The following is a 21788-nucleotide window of genomic DNA, read 5'->3' as shown; positions in this document are numbered from 1 at the left end:
GATAACCATGCTCCTGCACCACTCCAACATTGTCTGCGCTTTGCCTTTGATTATAGAAAACAAACAAAAACCCCCAATCAAACAAAAACCAACCAAAAAGCAACCACAAGCAAAACAAAGGCAAAACAAACATGCACCCAAAAAAACCCCAAAACAACCAACCCAAAACACCAACAAAAAAAACAAACCCACAAACCAAAACCAACCACACACAACTAAATTCCAACCTTTCTGTTTTGTGAATCTCCGTAAAACAACTTGGTCACTCTTCAATTTTTGTGATCTAAGCCTTAGGTGAAACTATTTGACAGTCACCCGTGTTATGAGAATACTCTCATAAGAGCAACGTATACTCTTTTCTACAGGAGCCAATGAACGGCTCCTTCACTGAGCATTTTCAGGAGCACAGACCCTCCAGTTCACGCTTCACTCACTTTCTGTTGGGCAAATGTAAACCAACTGAACCTTCTACAGAAAGGAACACTTTTTCCCAGTGGTACTTTCATTACTAAGTATTCTACGTAACAGATGCAATTAAAACCCACAGAGAATTCTCAACACAGGCTTTTATTGCAAACATTATAGGCTGATGTGTTCAAAAAAACTGTTGTGAATAGCACAGAGAAGGCCACAGTATTTTAGTTTATAAATAAAGGTTTATTGTGCTCCTCCAAGAAAAAGCTAATCAAAATAAAAACCAAAGGGGACAAGTAGCACATTCAAGTACCATTCTGTACATTCACAAAAGGCAAGCCAATTCAGTGCAACAGCTACTGCTGTTCTTGAGCTGGCTTGTTGTGGCTTATCCACTGTAAAAGAGACCTAGTTTTTGAAAAAAAAAAAAAAAAAAAAAAAAGTTACAGCATTTTCTCTTCAGAATACCCCAACTAAAAATCTAATATTTCTGCTGACTGTACTGACTTTTAATGATTTTACTTCTATTTTTTTAAAATTTGGAAATCATTATTGGAAGTTGAATTTTACCAATGAGGAAAAATACCTGTGAACCTGATTTAAGAAGCAAGAAAGACCTTTCTAGCAGCAGAGGCCAGAGCTGGATCCTGCTGTTCCTGGACAAAAGTGGGGGCACCAGTGCAGGGGCTGTTGAGCTCAAGTAGACTGTGGGGGAGGAAAAATATAGACAGAGAAATGGAAGCTTTGGGACGTGGGAGGGCTGGCACACATTTGCATGAACTTTCCTACTGCATTGTTGACCAGGCAGGCTGCACAGCCCATTCCCAAAGGCCTTATCAAATTCAGGTCATTTCTCTTCTATTTGGTGTTGCCCAGCTGGCCTATATTTTTCCTTAGAGATACAGACAATCCTGCAAGCTTTATCCACCTGTAACATCTTAGCTCTGGTTCTGGCGATGACAGCGTGATGGCTACGACAGTGAAAGAGACACTTAAAGATTTACCCTGCAATGCAAATGAACCTTTTGGAAAGAAGAAAAAGATAGATAAATAAAAATGGGAAGTGAGAGAAACACAAGTGAAGCAAACACCTGGAAACATTTGAAAGCAACTACCCTGCTTATACTCTCTCTAAGATAGCGCTAGGTATGTGGTCATCAGAAATACAGATGTACATATGGTACAAGTAATTAGTGGACCACCTGGGCTTCTTGCAGAGAAACTGCACGCACAGAGCAATCCTGCTGCCTCACTCACCGTTGAAGAGTGCTGATTTCCAAGGTGGAATGCAGGCGGTATTGAACAGGGAAGGGCAAACCCATGCAAGAACTTGTAAACAGAAATCAAAGACCTTACTGAGCTGGATGCAGCCACAGTGCTCGAGGGGAACCTGCAGAGATTGCTCCGTGCGCTGCTCTGTGCACTGCCCCGTGACCAGGAACACATGTGGCACTGCTCCTAACGCCATCCTGCGACCTCTGCTGCTACAGCCAAAGGCAGCACATGGGGATCTGGGAAGGTGGAAGGCACTGTCATCACCCTGCTGTGAAATTCAGGCCGTCTGCAAACATAATTCCCAAAAACATAGCCAAGTAGCACCTATCATTTTTGGAGGGATCATCTGGCTTAAACTCATTTAGAAAAGGACAGTTGAAAGCCAATATTTATTTATTTTCTAGATTTTTTTTTTATATGTACCTAAAATTTCGTTCACATACATACACACAAATAATACGCATATGTGTGTATACGCATGCATGCTTTCTGAAAATACTAATTAGATGCAAACCAATAATGGATTAAATATGTTGCAATTGGATGGTTAAGTTCCCCAAACTAAATATAACTTTGAATTGCAAAATGCACTATCCTCTATATTTCCAAATGAAATGTGGGAAAAATCCCAAGGACTGCCATTTGATCTGCATATTCAGGAACACAGTGCTGGGAATGGTGATATTAGGAACGTTTTCACCGTTTAAAAGGAAGAACTTTATTTCTATGTTTCTATTTGCCAAGATTATGGACCACGAGGACAATGTTGATGACATAAATACATGCAGCAGACTCTGTGAGGAGTAAGAAAATTTGGTATTTGGGAGGAAACAGCATAGTACAGTACAGAATTCAATGAATTCAGGACTACTTAGAAAAAAATAAACACTGAAGACAATTTTATTCTGGCTTCAAAAGTTTCTGGAAAGTTCTCTTTTCTTGGAACCTAATTTAGTTACTCAAGCTCATCCTGCCTAAGAAGTTAAGGTGGAAAAATCCACAAGGAAAATAACCTAAGACTGCTACGGCTATAGGAATGATCTAATCCCAAAGTATTGCCTCTAGAATATACCTAATAATTAAGTATACATTAATAAAGGGACTAAGATATTAATCAATCATAAAATGTAAAAATATTTATTCTCTTTGCATCCTACCAAAAATATTTAGTTATCAAAGGACTAGTTATTTATTCATCACCTTAATTCATTTTTCATTTTACAGTTTCAGCAGAAAGGAGATTAGACATTTTATTTAAAGTGAACTCTTCTGCCTCACTCATTACTATAACATCTGAACATCACCAACAGTCAAAGTTTTTGGTTACTGAGGAATCTAAAACCAGTACTAAGACAACTGAATTAGACAACTAGGGGCACAAACCTTCCACTACCGGTGGACAGCATCAGGCATCAGATGCTGTCCATAGTGGAAGCTTTCCTCAGCAACAGCAGCCTCATCTTTCTTCATCTGACTTGTCAGCTCTTTTGCATCCATAAACCGATATTGCACAGGCAATCAAGTCATTCTGGTGTGCCTGTGAGTATTCTTTACGATCACTTGAGCAAAGGGAATCCGATCAAATCCCCAAGCTGTCATATGGATGGATTTTGGTAAGGGCTGGGAAAAAACAAAAATGAACAACTGATCCTTGAAGGACTCTAGCAACAGCAGAACTAGAGCTAGAGGTGGAAGTATAGCCTTCCTACTGCCACTAGTAGGAAACAAATGTGCAGAAACAGCCAGCCTTTTAAGGCATTATTACAGACTTCTGACAACCCTTTTAAATGACCTAGCCATACCTTATAGACAAGACCAAGGGAACACCATGAAATATCCAGAAGGATGAGATAGGAGATCATGGATCTGATGTCCTCACACTGCACAACATGGAGAAAATTATTTTCACTTTCAACAGCAGGTTTTTCTTTTCCAGTTAACTGACTTGCTCCATATCTTTGTGTGGCAACTTGTTAAACCTACTGAGATAGTGTAATACACACTAATGGCCAGAGATAGCCATACCACTTATGGGGAGCACCAAAATGGCTTCAGCAAGATGAAGCTGTACATTGCCCTGGTACAGTTTCCCCAACAGTCCTATCAGGAATCAGACATTTGATCCTGGGTTGTAGCAAGCCCAGTCAGCCAACAGATAATCAAGTATATACAAGATGGTTGCCTTCACTGCTGGTGATATGGTAGATTTGAAGAAAGAGAAGACTCCTTCACTAAGCAAAGTGTTGGCTTTTTCACAGCTCCAAAAAAGTAGTGAAGGTCACAAACTCCACTCATGCACATCTATCCAGAAGTGCTAAACACAAACTTGGAACACAACAGACTGCTGCTGGGTCAGTACAGATTTGTGCAATTGTTGCAGTGGACTACATCACAGATCTGCACAGCTCAGTTTTACTTAATTTTGGACTAGAGACCATCCTCTTCCTAGAGCTCAATTCATTTTATATATAGCTTTTGGCTTTGTGGCAAAGTGGAACATATGCATTACTACTTTAAATGAGGGCCTTACCCTGCTACTATTCCATGCAGACGCTTAGTTCTGTAGTACTGTTTTTTTTCCACTACTTTGCTTCTCTCCCCCCCACTTGGCTCATTCGCACTGCAGAGAGAGCTAATAGATGTGCTCAATATGTATTTTACCAGGTTGTCATTAGCATCCCCCCTTGGAGTACTCAGCTGTAATGATTCCCAGACACTGTGTACTATGTTCCATTTTTAGACCCACGACTTTCTCTGTAAAGCCATGAGCACAGTGCTGGCCTTGCAACTTGTGGAACTTCAAAATAAAGAGCAGACCCTAAAGTGCTGAAGGGGCAGTGAGGCTTCTGGGAAGGTAGATAATTCTGCAAGCTATGTTATCTTTTAACCCTTCCGTCAGGTTAAGAAAGATGGCAAAGTTCAGGCAACTTGAGCTAGTAGTAAATTGTTATCGCTCTTTCTAGACCTGCTGGAGAGAAACAGGGCCAGCCTGTAAAATGTTATGTTGCATACAATTCAACAGCTACATTTCTGCCTAATCTTGTATTTTTTTTTTTTCTAATCTCTGTGTTTGTCTGCAACTGACTTTTCCTCCACGAGCTATCTTGCAGTTACAATGGATATGAAATAGCCTATACTCTTTCAAACCAGAAAGCCAGCTATGAAAAATCCCAATCTGTGGGAAAAAAAAAAAAGGGGGGGGGCAGAGAACACACACATTATGGGCTAATTATAACTGCTTGGAACTAAATCCCTTATAGAAGTTGGCTGAAAATTTGGTTTCATAAATCTGTTTTGTCAATGCAAATGATGAGCTATACTTTACATCTCCAGTGAAAGATGAGGAAGGTTCAGAGAGCCATCTAAAGTAAATTCCTTTGAACACTGCAGCCACAGCACCTCCAATGCCCTTGAGAAGTGATAAAACCAGTGACAAGCTGAATTATCCCTGAGGTAGCAGAAAGAGCAATCTTCTCCCACAAACTGAGATCAGCTATGGAAACAATACAACTATAGGGTTTTTTTTTAAACATGGGGCAATTAATCACTCCTGGCGAGGCTCTAACTTCCATGGAAGAACTTTGCTTGACTTTCTACTGTGAAGGTAGAACAGACTCTAAGTACTGACAATAAATATAAACCCCTACACATCCTTCACAGTGCAGCTACTCCTCAGATAACTATAATATACACCTCCAAATAATACGTATCTCATAATAACTCTAACAGTCTAATCTCGTGTCAAATAGTTATCTTTTTGGGAAACACGTCTATATTTTCAAAGTGCAAAGTGCATCCAGATCATAAATGATAAGCACTCATAGAAAAACACCAATATCAATAGCAGTGGATTAGTAGTGACAGGGAATGCAGCTAGAAAACAGTAGAATGAGAGGCTGATTCACTGCATTTGCAATTTTTCTAGATACAAACATCTCAAAATAGGCACCTTCAGCGATGCTGTTAACCCTCCCCCTCCTTCTGACCTTCAAAATTCAAACCTGATCCAAATCACCTACACAATATTAAAAGAAGAAAGATGTTCATTAATAATCACAGCAAGTCTCCCCCAAACCCTTGGTTTTATTTAAAATTAAAGGATACACACTAGATATTTACCTCTTTCACAAATAAATTTTCTGCTTTTTCTTCTGCATCTTCAGGTACAGAAGGATACAGCGTCCTGATTTCCAGGGAAATTGTGTCTGTCTGACAATAAACAAAAAAAAAAGAGCAAATTATTGAGAGTGACAGAACAGCAGTTTCACCTCATGAAGGGGTTAAGAACCTTATTATTATGGCTTGCATTTTTGAATTTGTCATGCAGCCAATACACACGCACAACCCAGCTCCTGCCCACACATGCTATTCAATACTATCAGCTAAAGCATTAATTACAAACAAGAGCAGTGTCCAAATAGTTTTCTGGGAAAAAAAAAAAAAAAACAACTGGTTCCAAGCAAGCTTGCTCCAGTCTCTGAGGTTTCTGATAAAAAAAAAAAAAAAAAGTCAAGTCTTCCTTACATCCTCTCCCAGAAATATATGCCAAATCCAACAGTGTTACTTGCTTCCTCCACTTCCCTTCTGCACCTCATGCCTATTCAGCAATGTGGAAAGAGAACTAAAAGCTTTGACTCTTTCGGAAGGAGAGGAGCAGAGTCCTCCTGATGAGTTGCCAAAGGGCTCCCACAGGACAGCTTGGTGGTTGGAAAGCAAGTGGACCCAGGCAGTGGGGCATGTATTAATAGACCCATGGGGTGCAGGCAGCAGAGCAGGACTGATAAGGGACTCCTGATGGTTCCTGCAACCTCATTCCAGATGCTGCAAAAATTAAGCCATTTTTTGAAAGCAGCTCCAGTCTAGGCTGGCTTGTCAGGCCCCACAGCAGGAAACCACACAGAGAAGTGCATCTCCAGAAGGTCTCCACAAGGAGCCAAGCCTCCGTTAGTTCCCACCAGGCCAACGAGAGGCCAGGGCCACCAGCAGTGCTCCTCTGCATGACTCAGGGCCTTGATGCTGAGCTCAGGCACGGCATCCACTTTGCAAAAGTCACACAGGAGGAAGCTTGAGGTGCTCTGAATTACTTCACAGATCTGGCCTGCTCGCTTTCTCTGCCAGAAGAGAAGAAAAACCAAACCCCAGCAGACCAGCCTATGCTCTCAGTCACAAGGAGTAACTCCACCACTCAAGACAACGAAGGACTGAAATCAAGACAAATCTGATCTACCAAGATCATTCTCTCTTTTATAACAGAAAGGCACATGATTTCCAGAGCGAAGCCTATAGCATACAACTGGTTTAGTATGAAGAACCACTGCTTACTAATACCATGAAGCACCTTGCAGTATCTACTGTGTTCCTGGAGGCATTCCTCCCAATCCCCAGTCTCAGAATTAAAAGTGACGGTTTTGCTCTACAAGTTGAAGCACCCAGACTCCACATGGCAATTGCCTGGATGTTGTTGGCTGCATTTTTCTTTACAGCTCGCACAGACCACACTGTTCCCCTCCCCCCTCCCTCCTCATTTTCCAAATGAGTAATTTTGAAAGAAAGGCACATATGCAAACGTCATGGGATTCCACAAACTTTTTCTGTTTCATTGGTATATCTCAGTATACAACATGATTAAAACACTTGGACTCCCACAAATAATGATGGGACCTCATAGATGCCACAAGGTGAAAAAGTTCGTTGTCCCAACAAACTAAGTGCAGTTTCCTAAACGTGGGCACCAGCAGCCACAAAGGTCACACGCCATCCTTCCATGGTGTCACCACAACTGAAGATCAGCTGCTGGTTCCAGAATAATGCAGAGCAGGAGGCCACAAGAGAAGAGATGTGTGATGCTCTCTGTACCTTGCACTGACCCTGTTGAGATGGTGACTAAGCTATGGAGAAGATGGACAACCTGTTGTGCTTGTTCATAAGAAAGCTTCTGCCCCAGGTATTACGTAGAAGAGTTTACAGTATTTTCTTTTTGTTTGTTTGTTTGTTTGTTTGTTTGTTTTTTAGTTAATACATAGAGTTAATATTTTTTTTTACCTGATACAACACTTCCTGTAAACTGATATCAACGCAGTGACCAGGACAGCTAACATTTTCCGTAAATGGGTCATTGTGCCTCCCTGCCCTTACACAGCTTGTTCAAAAGCCTGTAGCTGAACAAGACGTGTAACTCAAGCCCACTGTGTCACTGGTGGTATGCTCCCCACTGTCTTTCTCAACAAGGCTGCACTTGAAAGAAACATAGCTGTGCAAAACAGAGAAATCAGGTAACACTGGGCTTGTCGTGTTCGCAGGCTTCTCCAAACAATATTACAGGTTTATTTTCATAGAACTGGGGCATGGAAAATCTGTATTTTTATATTTAAACTAGTTTTAAAAACTACAAAGCACTTCCCTTCTGAGAATTAGGTATCTTCAACCACTTAGCTGCAAAAGCCTTGCCACAAAAACACTTCCTGTTCAGAGCTGATTACTTCCAAAGTTAAATGCTCTTAAAGGCTGATCAAGCATAGCATGTAGTTACCAAAACCTTTTTACATCAGAAAACAACTAGATTTCAACAACAGACTAAGTGCTTCTGAAAGGGTCATCAAAAAATATGGGATTTTATTTACAGAACTCAGCATTTATAATCTTGTTTTGAATGCAGCCTAATTTTTTTAATGTTTAGGAAATCATAGGGATTGTCCATTCAGATCGGAGGCCAATTATCTTCCTATTTGTACATACAAACTGTGATAATCAAATAATACAGGTATCAGCCTAGAACATTAAATTCCATAATTCTTCCAAATGATTTTTTTAATCTACTTTATATATTATATCCAACAATGATTTCTCGCATTCAGCCAGGCTGTCTGATTTGCATAAACTGTTGGCCCCAGGTGTTTGATTAGTTATAAGGTGCAATTTAATTAAGCACCATCTCTTCCTACATCCGCTTTCTACAGTGAAAGTATTAAGTTAATATCGCTTCTTAGCAACGATTGATTAGGAATAATGTTTTCAGACACTGTCTACTTCCCACTGACACGGTGAGTTTAGTATTTGAAAATGGAGTTCAAACTCCATTAGCCATTTCAAACATTTTCACTCTGCATCTATTCTAATAGCTTTTAGTCTGAAAGCATGTTAGCAGTGGTTAAATCTTCAGACAGATGCATCAAAAATGGTTATATTTACTTCCTGAAAAGGCAGCCCTTCTAAGAGACCTAACCGCACACGGGCAGAAACGCTCCTGTATGTTAATTCTTAGTTCAGTCTCTCTAAAGAAGAGCTGCTCAGCACCATTTTCATCCAAGTAAACAGATTTACCCAACATTACCCAAAACCGTATTGAGTTGGTCTATCAAATTAAAAAGTAGGATAAGATGCAACTTTGTTGTACAAATACCACCATGCAAACGCTGTTGCTATATGGTGCTCTCAACAGGCTGCTGTCCCAGCACAGACCTCACCAAGGAGGGATGTGTGTGGGGCAAAATGAAAGGAAAATAAGCACAGAGAACATTTAAAGGACAGATTTTGCCCCATCACTTGCTGAATCATGTTCAGTGTGAGATGCTATACTTTGCCCACACAGTGTTAGCTTTGCTGACTGCATTAGCTCTATTTAAATACAGTGCCTCCCTCTATGTCTAGATACCTCTCACTTTCCTTTTCCTCCCGGCTGCTGTGAACTTGCATGCCAAGGATACCCATATTCCATTGAAAATAACAGACTCAATTTCTGTTCCTCTAAGAATGAGCAGATACCACCTATCAAATGGGAAAGTCATGTGCTATTGAAAATAAACCATGATCTCACCACCACAACTCTTTTGATTTTAGAAATAATTCAATTTTACCGGGTTATTTCCAAGGAGGCTTAAAGTCCTGTGCTTAGAGCTGCCCCTATGGCGCACATGCTGCATTTCAAGTGAAGAGGCACTCTTGTTGCCTGCTCTTGCCCCTTACCCTTAAAGATGCATTTGGTTCTGTTATGAACTTCTGTATTCCAACAACTTTTGTCCCTGCACAATATCTAGATAGCAGAGGTTTCACAATCTGAAAAACAAGGAGATTTTAGCTCTTCCTTGTTCAGAGAAATGGAGGAACACAGGTTCAGATGGATACCAAGAATTCTTTGCTATTCCACAGACTTCTCATAAGACATTGGAAATGACCAACAAAAGTCTTGTGAGAATAACTGCATTCTCTCTGAATTGCATTCAAAGAGAGGTAGCAATTCTGAGACAAAACAAAAGACCTGACAGTACAGCAGCTATGGTGATAATTGACCCATATCTGATGCATGTGCTGAATATTATGTAGCCAAAAATGGGAAATAAAAGAAGAATTTTCTCTTATGCTCACTACCTCAGCTAATTCTTTTGGTGGAGTTTCACTCTGAAGAGACTTTTGCACATAGCATGTGCTAACACACAGGCCCAAACTGGGGCTACATCAACACTGAGCCACAAAGTCTGAAGCAATTGTAATCATTAGGAGTTAAACAGTAACATCTACCATTTCCTGGGGCATTATCACATTAAATAACACTCAGAGCCAGCCTGAGCCCCTCCTAATTCAGTCAGATGTAGTTCTCTTCCTACTCAAATGGCTGACCCAGACTTTTGTGCACAGGTGATATTTCAGTAGGAAGGAGAAGGGCTATAAATAGACTCTCTGCAGCTGAAAAACCTGTCTGCTATGAAAGCTCTGCAGTCCTGTCTGGTGACATAGGCTCTTGTTTCTGCAGATTACTTCAATAGAAGACAACAGAAACAGATTTATTGCAAGGATATGGACTACCTAAAAGCACCTACCTCTGCTCTTCTGTAAGTACAGGCCACCTCTACTATACAAGTACCTCTCTCATCTGTCTTAATCTTTTTTTCTTCTTCTTTTTTTATTTAAATAGATTATGCACAATAGTTGCAAAGCATAACATAGAGGAAACAAAACAGCAGTAGCTACTAAAAGCTAGGCAGCAACTACTCAAGCTGAAATGAAAATAAGGATATGAAAATATGGTTTGACGGGCAGAGGTATTGAGGAGTAGGACATGATTCTTCTTTTGCTGAGAGGGTTTGCTCCACTGACTTGAGCTCAGTTACCCTAAATCAAAGGGCTCAAGGGCCTTGTGACAGCACCCAGTATGTCTAGCCAGCTTTATAATGCTAAATTTCAATTTCATAAATTCACAAACGTGCAAAATGGATAAAGGAATTAACGATGATGAGAAAATCTATTCTGTTTAGTTTCCTCTCAATCCCATGAGCACATTAACTCAGTTAATGCCACCAAGGAAATAGAGCCATTTAGTAAAACAAAGCACTCGATTAGATTAAGCCAGCCCCACAGGACAGCAGCAGTGCCATGAGCTGATGGCAAGGGCCCTCACACAGCAGTTACAATTGCTCACAAATTGAAATGTATTTCCATTAAAGAATGCCTCTTCATCAAAATCTAAATCTTTTACAGAGATGGGTTGATTTTGAAGAAGCCGCTATAAGATAAAGGCAATCTGCCCACGTACTCGCACACCTCCCCAGCCCCCCAGCAGGCAACCCTGCCCCCCCAGCTGCCCCATCTCTGCCATGGTGAGGGCTGCCCTGGACATACAAGTTTCCAGTTTCTTTGCAGCTGCTCAGGACAAGTGATGTGGAAGCCAGGATGAGGTGAGGCAGCTCCACAGCTTCCGCCATGGGAGCCTGCCTCAGCACTGGGGACTCGCACCCCAGCACTCAGATGCCAGAACTCAGACCCCACCGGAGAAGAATTTAAGATAATCCCAAAACTGAACAGAAGTCAAGTCCATTCAAATTTCTTTTTCTCATGCAATCTAATGTCAGCAGCAGCACAGCTTGGAAATATGTCACATCCACTATCTCAGAAGTCCAACTTTCAGCAGAAGTCCAGGAATCATGGGCTGTCTGATGCTAGCGGCCAAATACATTAAACAAAATAGGATCAGAAAGGCTGGATGTAAGTTACAAAAGTGTGATTAAATTAGATTATAATCATAGGAAGGGACTCCAGCACTGGCCAAACCACCTCTGTACTACGCAAACACGCAAGTATGCATTATTCAATACATGTTTTCTGAGTTCCTGAAATGTATTTGAGAACAACCAGAGCTCCATTTAATCCTGAACTGTAAATTCACTCACATGCAAACATCAGAGGAAAAGAAAAAAAAAATAAGAGTGAATTTGGTGAGAGAGAAGGCATTATGCATGAATTAAGAGAGTCCTTGAGCAACTTCTGGCTCTTTCTCTAACAATGAAGATAAACTAAATAAATGAACAGACAAACCTAAGAGAAAGAATAACATACATTTGCCTTGTACTTACTGAAAAGTCATCATCGGGGAATAATATCAGATCCTTAAATTGGTTATCCTCAATATTTTTTTCAATCTCTGTGATGACAGCTTCATAATCCAAAGGCTCTAAGAGTTTGGGTTTTTCCTGCTGTGGAATAAAAAATAAAGATCAGGTAACCTCTCTATACTCCAATTTGCCTCCCCTCCCCTTCATAAACTGAAATCTACTGCATTTTTATTTTTGTACACCAAAGAATGAATAACTTTTTCCCTCCCTCCCCCATTCTTCCCAGCTTGCTGCAGCTGAGCTCGTGGAGAGCAGTGGAAAGGAGAAAGTTGGGCCAGTTGTAACAGTCACTCTCCATCTGATAAACTCCAGAGCAACCTGTCAGCTCATTACAGTAACCCAAACTACCATATTAACTCACCTGTCATTCTCAGGAACACTCACTCTCTTTCTCCATAAAGAGATGTAGGCAAACAGAGGAACAGACACAATTTGAACTGAACATGGATATAACTTTGAGCTAATGTGTTTTAGAATAAGTAACCTACCAATTCCTTCACTGTCTTACACAGTCCTACCTCTTGAACTGCTGGTAGCTTCTGACTGCCACCACATCATCTTACTTGCTAATAATCCAAGGTTATTCTCCTGGAATAAACTATGTGGTATCCATATCTTGTCAGAAATGGGATTAGTATAATTGTAATAGTACTATTATCGACCAAAACAGTGGTAAAGAAAGAAAACACCATAGGAATAGCCAAACAAAAGTAAAGTCACACTGTCTCAGAATACAACCCAAAACCAGAAAAAGACATGCCCATCTGACACATTCCACAAATGAAAAGCCATGTATTAGAGTGACAACATTTGCTTAATTCAAAGACTTAAGCATCAGAAACTGTAAATGAGAAAGGGCAAGAGAACTACTAAAAGGGAAGGAAAAGCAGGTGGTGAGAGAGAAAAAGGATACTAGTGGAAAGCGAATGCAGAAACACTTCTGCAGAATACTTTTTCAGTCTGATGGACCAAAAACTGTAGACATTGAGTTGTATTTTACACACAGTTTTTGCACTGTACTACCCAGAATGATATAAAGTTTCCCTCTCTCCCTCCTTCCTAAATCACAACTTCTAGAAAGTTCCTGTGGTTTTTGCCTTTTTGTTTTCTCACAGTAATTACAGTCAACTCAAGATTTCTCCCCAGCCCTTGTGAACACTGTTTCCCTCCTATATTAAGTTCAAGACTCCCTTTGGCATCAAATGCATCTGTGAAAAATTTAATTAAGTATCAGTAACACAACTACACAAAATAGATTAAAACACTGAGATACGCATGCTCCTAGAAAGTTTTTCAATTGCTGAACAGCTTATGATAGAATCACAGAACAGCCCAGGACTTCCGCAGGTCACCTGCTCCAACCCCCTGCTCGAAGCAAGGCAAGTTGGATCAGGCTGCTTGGGAACTTGTCCAGATGAGTCTTGAAAACCTTCAAGGATGGAGACGCAATTTGAAAAGTTGGAGCTGTTCCTTCAACAGTTCAATTAACTCTCTTCTCATTCTATTAACCCTCTTAGCCTTGTCTGCCAGATTAAGAGTTAATAAACTTCTAAAAATCATTAGTGTTTAGCATTCACATGTCAAAAGCACTATTTACTCATGCTGAGACATTAAAGACTTGTAAAAGATACACAAGATCAACACATTACCATACTAAATACAACTTCTTTGAAAGCCCTTTCCCAAAGAAACTGGTTCATGAATGTTGCTGTGGGAAGTGAGGGAAAGAGAGTAAAGAGAAGCAATACTTGACCTACCCAAATATGGTGTATCTTTAACTACCAACTCACAGAAAAACACTAAAATTTATATGAATAAAATAAAAAAGGATTCTGACATATATATGCTAGATTCCCTCCTAGATGAATCCGGAGATGTACAGACAGTTGCATGTCTTGTCTTGGAGTAATGAAAGGGAGGTTGAATTAAAAATAAAACTCGGGATTGTTTAACAGAAAAAATAACTTATCTAGTGGAAGGCCACTGTAAAACACAAAAAGAAGTAACAGCTTTAAAACTTAATCTAGTATCTGTGACAGGACTGTATAGCAGTGCGGGATGTTCAGGTAAGACAACACACCCTACCAGGACACATGAGACTTCATACTGAACCAGACAGGTTATCTTAGACTCTCCAAGCTGGTACTTTGCCATGGCCAGTACCAGTTGACACATTAATATCCAGTCCTGCTCAAGATGCACTCGGATTGAGTAACAGCCATATTCTTTAGTGGGGTATCAGTCTGTTCTTTCCAGACAATGCTTCCCCACAGGAACGTAATGGGCTTATCCACCATCTCACCATGCTTGCTCTCCTTTCAAGTTATGCTGAGTCACCACAGTACCCTTTAGTCACAAGTTTTAGACTCTCCTCCATTAAATTTACCATTTTATCTGTTTATTAAATATTCCTATATAAACATAAGTTTCAAGGAGTTAAACACGAAAACAGCATTGTAGAGGGAGTGTGTACTGTCTCTGCTGTACTACTTGTTTTGGGAATCATGCCCAAGTCTGAAACAAGTTCACTCAGTCCAAGCCTAGCAGAAAGCAAACTTGTAGTAGTACAACTATTACTTGCAGTAGGAAACAGTAGAGCAACCACTTACAAGAAAACTCAAAAGTGAAAAAATAGATGCACTGACATTTATGAGGCACGAGTGTTTCATGCAGACATTTTTCCTGTGTAGTGGTTTCACTAAAACATGTATGTTCTCTGCAGAAAGTTTGTGACATTGACTACACCAAGAACCCTTCCTTCCTAGAGCAGATACCGTTAGGCTAATGGTTTTGCAGCAATCCCAACTTTTAGTAAGTCAGACATGCCATTGAAGCCATAAACGTCCACACTTCAAAACCAGAGATGTGTCAATGCAATATTAATTTAGGTCAGATGCTCCTTGGAAATGTCACGAATGTTAGCTTTCAAAATGTCTTTAAAAAAAACATAAAGTAAGCAAATTACATAAGTAGTCACCTTCTTATTGAAGTCCTAGACCAATAAAGAGCTGGGGAATTCCCAAATGCTTGGGACTTCTCTTGAAATATGGGGGAATCCCATAAAAAAAATGTGTGGCATTTGCAGGTTCTCTATGCCAATGGAAACTACCCTTTTTGTTGGGGCTGGCAGAATGAAGAGGTTTTCCTTCTTCCTCCTGGAAATCCCTGCGAGGTTGGGGTGAGCACAGCTACATCTCCTGTGCAAGTAACGTCACACAGATGTTCCGATGCAGGTGGAGGCAGAGGAAGCCATGTCACACTGGCCTCTTTTTTCCCTTCTGAAACTAGCAGCGCTCAGAAAGCCACTCCTGACAGCTGTCTGCAACGCTCCCGGGGAAAACTTCTCCTAGCCAGCTGCAAGGTCATTTATGTGATACAACAACGCAACTCGAGAAAACCCTGAAGCAGAGAAACACAGCAAGCGTATAAACATCACTGTTCCCACAGCACTAATTCTCTTGCTCTCAGTGCTGTGAAGTGCATGATCTGATAGAAACATTTTAACAGATGTCAACAGTCTCAGGAGCAAGTTCACACATCCAAAATGTAACTAAATGTAAGTAGATGTGACACTATCAAAATTACCACAAAACTTTTCAGTGAAGCACTTCAGTATTTATGGGGACGTATTTCTATTGGTGCAATGACAAATGACATTCTTCTACAGCATTACAGCAAAACCCTGTGTAAAAGCAATACCGCATTATGCGAGCTCCCATAACTCAGAAAAGCCCATCCTCATCAATACACTGACTGCAGAGATAATCTACGCCATTCCCAGCCAACACCCAGCATGACAGTATAACAAACATGATGCCTGTTTTTATCAATTCTGCATGTTCTTACAAACCTGAAGACTACACAGTGTGGATACCGACACTCCATCCTTTGTAGAGCCACTACTTTGGATCTGGCAAAGCTTAGCGCTGTAATGCTTAGCATGGCATTTGCAATGGGAAGTGGCAGCTGGTTTCGTTAGCAGTTTATCTCTGGACGGTGTGGAATGATTGCTCAGCTTTCTCATCACAGGCAGACAGAAGCAGCAATGTTGAGATTAGCAAATTTCTCCCTGCGAGCACTAGCAGAGATTGTAAATGAGTAGGGCTGATTTAAAGCTAATTTAATAACCATAGTGCTGCCTCTTCTCAATTTAACTTGTCTGTTCTTTTTGGAAACAGACCAACCGAGTGATCTGTGCCAAGATCGAATTAGCCTGGCTTGGATTTTTTATAATGCTTTTTATATACTCTATCTCAAGTGAGTAATGAATTACATTTAGTTGTACTGAAACAGTTGTGAATATATCTAGTAAAATGGCACTCTCTGACTCCTCACCTGCTATAGAACTCACAGTATCAAATCAAGACAAATGTATTCACGAGGTGTTAATGTCTACATCTCACTATTCTCTCAGAGAGAGCAAAAGTAACTACAAATAGTGCTATGCCAGAAACTGGCTTCTTTAACAATGTTGCTCAGCATGCAATGAACTGGTTCATTCTAATGTGGTCACAGTTGTGGACGACAGGAGGCTTTGTATTTGAATATGGCATGTCTTTTGGTCCATGTGAAAACAAGTTTGAATGTTAAATGTTTTCTGACACTCTGGAGTTACTGTTGCTCTTCCCATTTTCTTTAGGTCAATATATGGTTCACAGCAATACCGTACAGGTCCAAAATCTCTTTACAGAAAGCAGTCTGGGGTGCAACGAGTAACATGCAGTTCACCTCTATGCAGTGCTGGATCAAACTGCAAAAAGGAGTATTTTAGAGTATCATCAAATTCCATAATTGCAGCCTGGATGCCACAATGGTAACAATAGTTTGGAGCAATGAAAATTGTTACTACATTCCGATCATGGCACCAGTTGTACCAACTGACGAGCTCTTGAGACCAACGTAGGGCTGTTAGCATGGTTAAAGGTTTCTGAAACATCCTTTCCAAATGTCTAACCTGCAGTGAACTCACAACTGTACCATTCACTTCACACCCTGGCAGTGTTCTGGAGCCTAATTCTGTATGTTGAGAAAACTTTTCCAAACTCTTTTTGAAAACTGAAGAGACCTTTCATGAGCACAGGAGCCAACAACACAGAGGGATAATCACTACTGAATTTCACACAGATGAAACAGCCCAGATTCCAGCAGGGATGTACAGCTTGGTCACCATCATCTTCTGGTCTAGGTACAGAAGCATTATTTCTCCCAGTGACAGTGACCAAAAATATCCATATAAATGATTTTACAGAAACAGATATGCTACCCGGCTTGCCTCCAGCTGCACAGACATTGTGCATTGATGCTAGTACCCATCTTCTCGTCATAATTACAGGATAAAATTACTTATATGCCCTGCCCCTGAAGTTGTACTTCTGTGAACACTCACTAAAGGGGGAAATGATGTAACTGAGACCAATAGTTTCTGGATAGTCATCCCAAGCACTTCCATATTCTAAAAATAAACTAGACCAAATGCTATGATTTTCTAATGCTTTAATGACGCATTATTTTCAGACATCAAATCCTGAATATCTAAAATGCACTGAATTTAATACAGATGTTTAAATGAATTTCTCCTCTTCCCCATGCCAGGAACAAGAAAACTTGAGAGACAGATACACAGAAAGAATTTAAATTGATGGACTGCAGTGACCTGGACTAAAATATCTTCATGACAGAAGGATACACTGCATGTTCATAAAAAGCGTCAAAAGAATTGTGATGGCCAGATTGGTCAAGATCAAGCAGAACTCTGATTTCATATTTCATCCAAGCTACAGCTGGTCTAAAATTACAATTCATTCTAGCATACATTTGAAACACTGAAATGGACTGACTTAGAAGAGAAAGGGCAACTTACTGAAATAACAGCATCACCATCACCTTCCTTCATTTTTTACAGGCTTTTCAATAACACTGTTAACCAAGCCCAATCTTACTAAAACTCACAACAGCAAATTAAATTACTTTCTAGGATGACATCAATGTGAAGTACTTCTCACACTTCTTGTTCTTCCTTTCCTTTCCCCAGTTAAATACTGTTGTTGGCTTAATATGTGACTTTTTAATGTGGTTAATATATGTAGTTAATTTTATTCCATTAGGGTGGGCCAATTTAAATTAAATATTTCTTTGCTGAGTCCATCCAAACTGAAGCTAAAGAACAGTTGGGACTCCATGACTCTTGGAGGAGGTGTAGCATAAAGGCTGAATTTAACCCTCTCTTCTGACATGCTGGCAACACAGAGTCCCCAGCAGCTCCAAGGCGTGCTGGCTATGGATGCCTGAACATTCAAGCACATGAAGCGAGGCCCGAAAACCATTCGCTTTCTATGGAGTCACCAAGACTTGTGCTTTTTTTTGTAGAACCAGCGTACATCTCTGCTCACCATTAGGCAGTACAGCACTCTGATGCTCAGAGTGGTTTCCACGGGAAGGGTATCTGCACTGGGCGCATCTCTTCTTTCCCCCAAGCTATGGTGACAGGTGAGCAGCCAGGTGGCAGCACCTGTACCTGGCAAGCAGAGGCAGCGCAGTCCCACGGGTCATGGTGTCCCCAGCACCCGCACACAGCTGTGCAGGAAGGAACAGGTCTCATCAACCCAGAATGCTCCCTCCTGGAGGCCTGCCCCTCTCTCTGCTCCCAGCGCACTCCACATCATGCTATGTGTTTCCTTTGAGGAAAATAAGTTTTGCTTTTCAAGCACAGATGAGGGAATTTGGGATCTGCAAAAGGTATTTGGGAAAGGAAAGGGAAGCACAGTAAGGACCAGGAGGAAGATGGTCCCTCCTTTTATTTCAGATCTCACCATTTTTACAATTGCCTCATTTGGTATTCGTCTATTTACAGACAACAAACCCTCTTACCACATTACAAAGGCTACACTTGGCTCAGTATGTGATCCATAGTCAACAAATGTATTAAAATTAGTGGTACAAACAAAATTTCCTGTGAAATCCCCTCCCATTTACCCTAAAACACATTCACTTGTCAGGTCCAAAATGTTTAATTTGTCATGTCTTTCAGTAAACCTTGGAGAATTGCACTTGGAAAGAATCCAGCCAGTCTTTCAGGGCCGCACAGCACAACTGATGCACTCTTTAGTGTCAGCAGTGAAGCCGACATGCCAATAAATTTCATTAAGGGGATTGCCAGTTCCCACAAGATTCTGTTACAGAGAAAATTGCAAAGAATTACAAAAAGGATTCAAACTCCCAAATTCCTAGTGATTCAGAATTTAGTTTCCAAAATGCTACAGTACCTATCAGCTTAAAGAGTACAAAAGCAAGGACACATTTGGAAGATCCTGCTGGGAACAAAGAAAGTAAAATCTCATTTTATTTCATTAAAACCTATTTACGCAAAGAAAATCCTGATTGACACCAACAAGGGAATGGCTTGACTAAATGAGACTTACTCTGTACAAATACAGCTGGGATGGGATGAATCCTAATAGCTCACATTGGAAATTAACATTGTTTTGTGGATCAAAACCTATAAACATCTACTTTGCATATTTTCCAGCTTTAAAAGTTCCTCTAAGAGAATTCAGTGTGCTAAATATTTGAAAAATGGAAACACTCTCATCTGGATAAGCTAACTCAGATAATTTTCATTTTAACTGATGGGCCAGCTGCAGCCATCAGAGACTTCAGCAGCACACAGACACGTAACTTCTCCAGCAAGCTGACCGATGCTGAGTTAAGACTACTCAAACCACAGAGATCTGTTCTCAGGCAACTGGGAGTGACCTACTCTTTCTATCACCTTTTATTTCTCAAGTTAGAATTTACCGTTCCTTTCATTATGAATTTCGAAAACAGTAGACCTCATAAAACTATCTCATTCATGTTAAAACTTGCAAGCCACATGGGACGGTTGGTTCAGCAAAGCATCCATGCTGGGGGCAGGGAAGGGATGCTTCATACTACACTCAACTTAGTCATAAGTGTTTCCTGAATTCTGTTTATCAACCATGATTATAGACCCGGCATCGTAGCCTCACTGCGGTGCTTTCTGAATCTGGAACGTATATGCATGGACATGTATGCATCTGCATCTTCAATGACTAGCATTGCCGTTTTACACATTAGAGAAAGCTACCAATATAGTCTGCAAAATATTCAAGGTAACAAGAAAACAACTTCTCCACTGTGTTTATGCAGCAGCTGGAAACCCTTTTTAGGAAGGAGAGAAACAAATTTATTTTAATCAGAAAATTGCTAAAATCAGCATTATCATGCCACTGACAAGACCTCTAAAGAAACTTCTAAGTTTTTAAAATAAATTTCTCATATTAGCTTTTCAAAATGTCAAAAATGACAAGCTTCTAAATAGTGAGTGCTTCTGAAGCCTAGACTAAATATTTGCCCATAGGTCACTTCAGGGGAAAAACAAGAAAGTCTTGTAAAGTATCTTAAGGGGATTTTTTTAAGTTTAATTTACACAGACCTCTAACCTAGCGAAACTCAGCCACTTCACTCGCCTTACCTGACCTTAACCAGAAAAGAAAAAAGTGCAGTTATGGCAACAAAAGCTTTTCTTTAAAGCTACTGCTCTGAATTTATTCATAAAGAAAGCAAGCAAAAGCCAAAGATGCAATTCACTCATCTTTGTACAGACATGAACAGAGAGTTGGAATGCACTGGAAGGGGACTGAGGAGATGGGATGGGAGCTGTGGGGCAGCAGGGAGGACCTGCTGATGCAGAGCTGGAGGTGTCCACCGGCCACTTGCCTCCTTGGCGATTACTTTACCCCACGGAAGGAGAAGCCCTGGAGACCACAAAGGAGTTGCTGGACTGAACCGGGTTCAACTTTGCTTTGAATACTCTTTGCTTCATGCTCACTTTTTCTAGCATGGTCTCAGGGGGGCAGATTCATGGTCACAAACAGGAGCATTAACAAAACCATCTTGCAACCTGCACGTAGTGGATTTGATCAGAGCTTTTAAGCTTCCAGAACAAAGTTATGTAAACAGCACTTGCTGTTAATGTAAACAGCACTTCTGACTCTGTGTATACACACTTTTATACACAACTTCACGTACATAGAGTCATTGTAGTCTAAGGAAAACCTACATTAATAAAAGTTACACCAAATTTTTGCCCTTACGTGGCAAAGGTAGAAACCCAGCTCTGACACCTACAGCATCTCTACAGCTATAATAGAACTAGTTATAGCAACAAGATCAGACAAAACTAGCCCCCTCCGTTTGTGCAGGCTGGATGAATACAGGAGATGGAGCAACCTGCCCACGGTCACCCTGCCCAGCTCACCTGCTCCTCACCCGGCTCATCTCACACAAATCTGCTGCTAAAACAGGGGCACATTTTACATAACACCACGCACAGCATAGAATTGCCTTTAAAAACATTTTCATTTACTTTGAAAACAGAGGCTTCTTCTTAGTAGACTTTATTTTTAGAGAACATAGGAGATTTCTTCTTAAGGACTGAAGGGAAAACTCTAAAGGCAGTTCATTAGGTGATGCTCTGATGTTAAAGACTTTGATCACGATTTAAAGTCTGATGAAGTTGCAACACAGCGCATAAGGAAACTACACTGCTCATTCTCATGTAAATACTAAAATTTAGATGTATGAAGTTCTAGATCCATAGACAGAGCAAACAGCATTTTTGAAAGGGGCTCAACCACTTCAGAAGCCCCTGAAGCAAAAACAACTCACAAAAATGTTTACATTAGCTCTAAATAAACT

At 40.5% G+C, this 21788-nt stretch overlaps 1 protein-coding gene across 22 annotated transcripts in view; it reads right to left on the bottom strand.

The window, feature by feature from the left end:
- Window positions 1-21788, bottom strand: part of DOCK10 (dedicator of cytokinesis 10) — a 153080-nt gene that overhangs the window by 80643 nt on the left and 50649 nt on the right. For 11 of the 22 annotated variants that reach the window (XM_065074045.1, XM_065074053.1, XM_065074048.1 and 8 more), the window contains exons 2-4: window positions 12033-12152; window positions 5809-5898; window positions 3492-3569 (exon numbers count right to left, since the gene is read on the bottom strand). In XM_065074045.1, the coding sequence (XP_064930117.1) occupies window positions 3492-3569; window positions 5809-5898; window positions 12033-12152 (288 nt within the window). The remainder of the gene's footprint in view (window positions 1-3491; window positions 3570-5808; window positions 5899-12032; window positions 12153-21788) is intronic. The other 11 variants (XM_065074051.1, XM_065074052.1, XM_065074067.1 and 8 more) reach the window with 3 other exon arrangements.

This window comes from Columba livia, chromosome 9, assembly GCF_036013475.1.
Source record: "Columba livia isolate bColLiv1 breed racing homer chromosome 9, bColLiv1.pat.W.v2, whole genome shotgun sequence".
Lineage (NCBI taxonomy): Eukaryota > Metazoa > Chordata > Aves > Columbiformes > Columbidae > Columba > Columba livia.
Note: the sequence above shows the minus strand (reverse complement) of the source record. Positions and strands in the feature narration are given on the sequence as shown.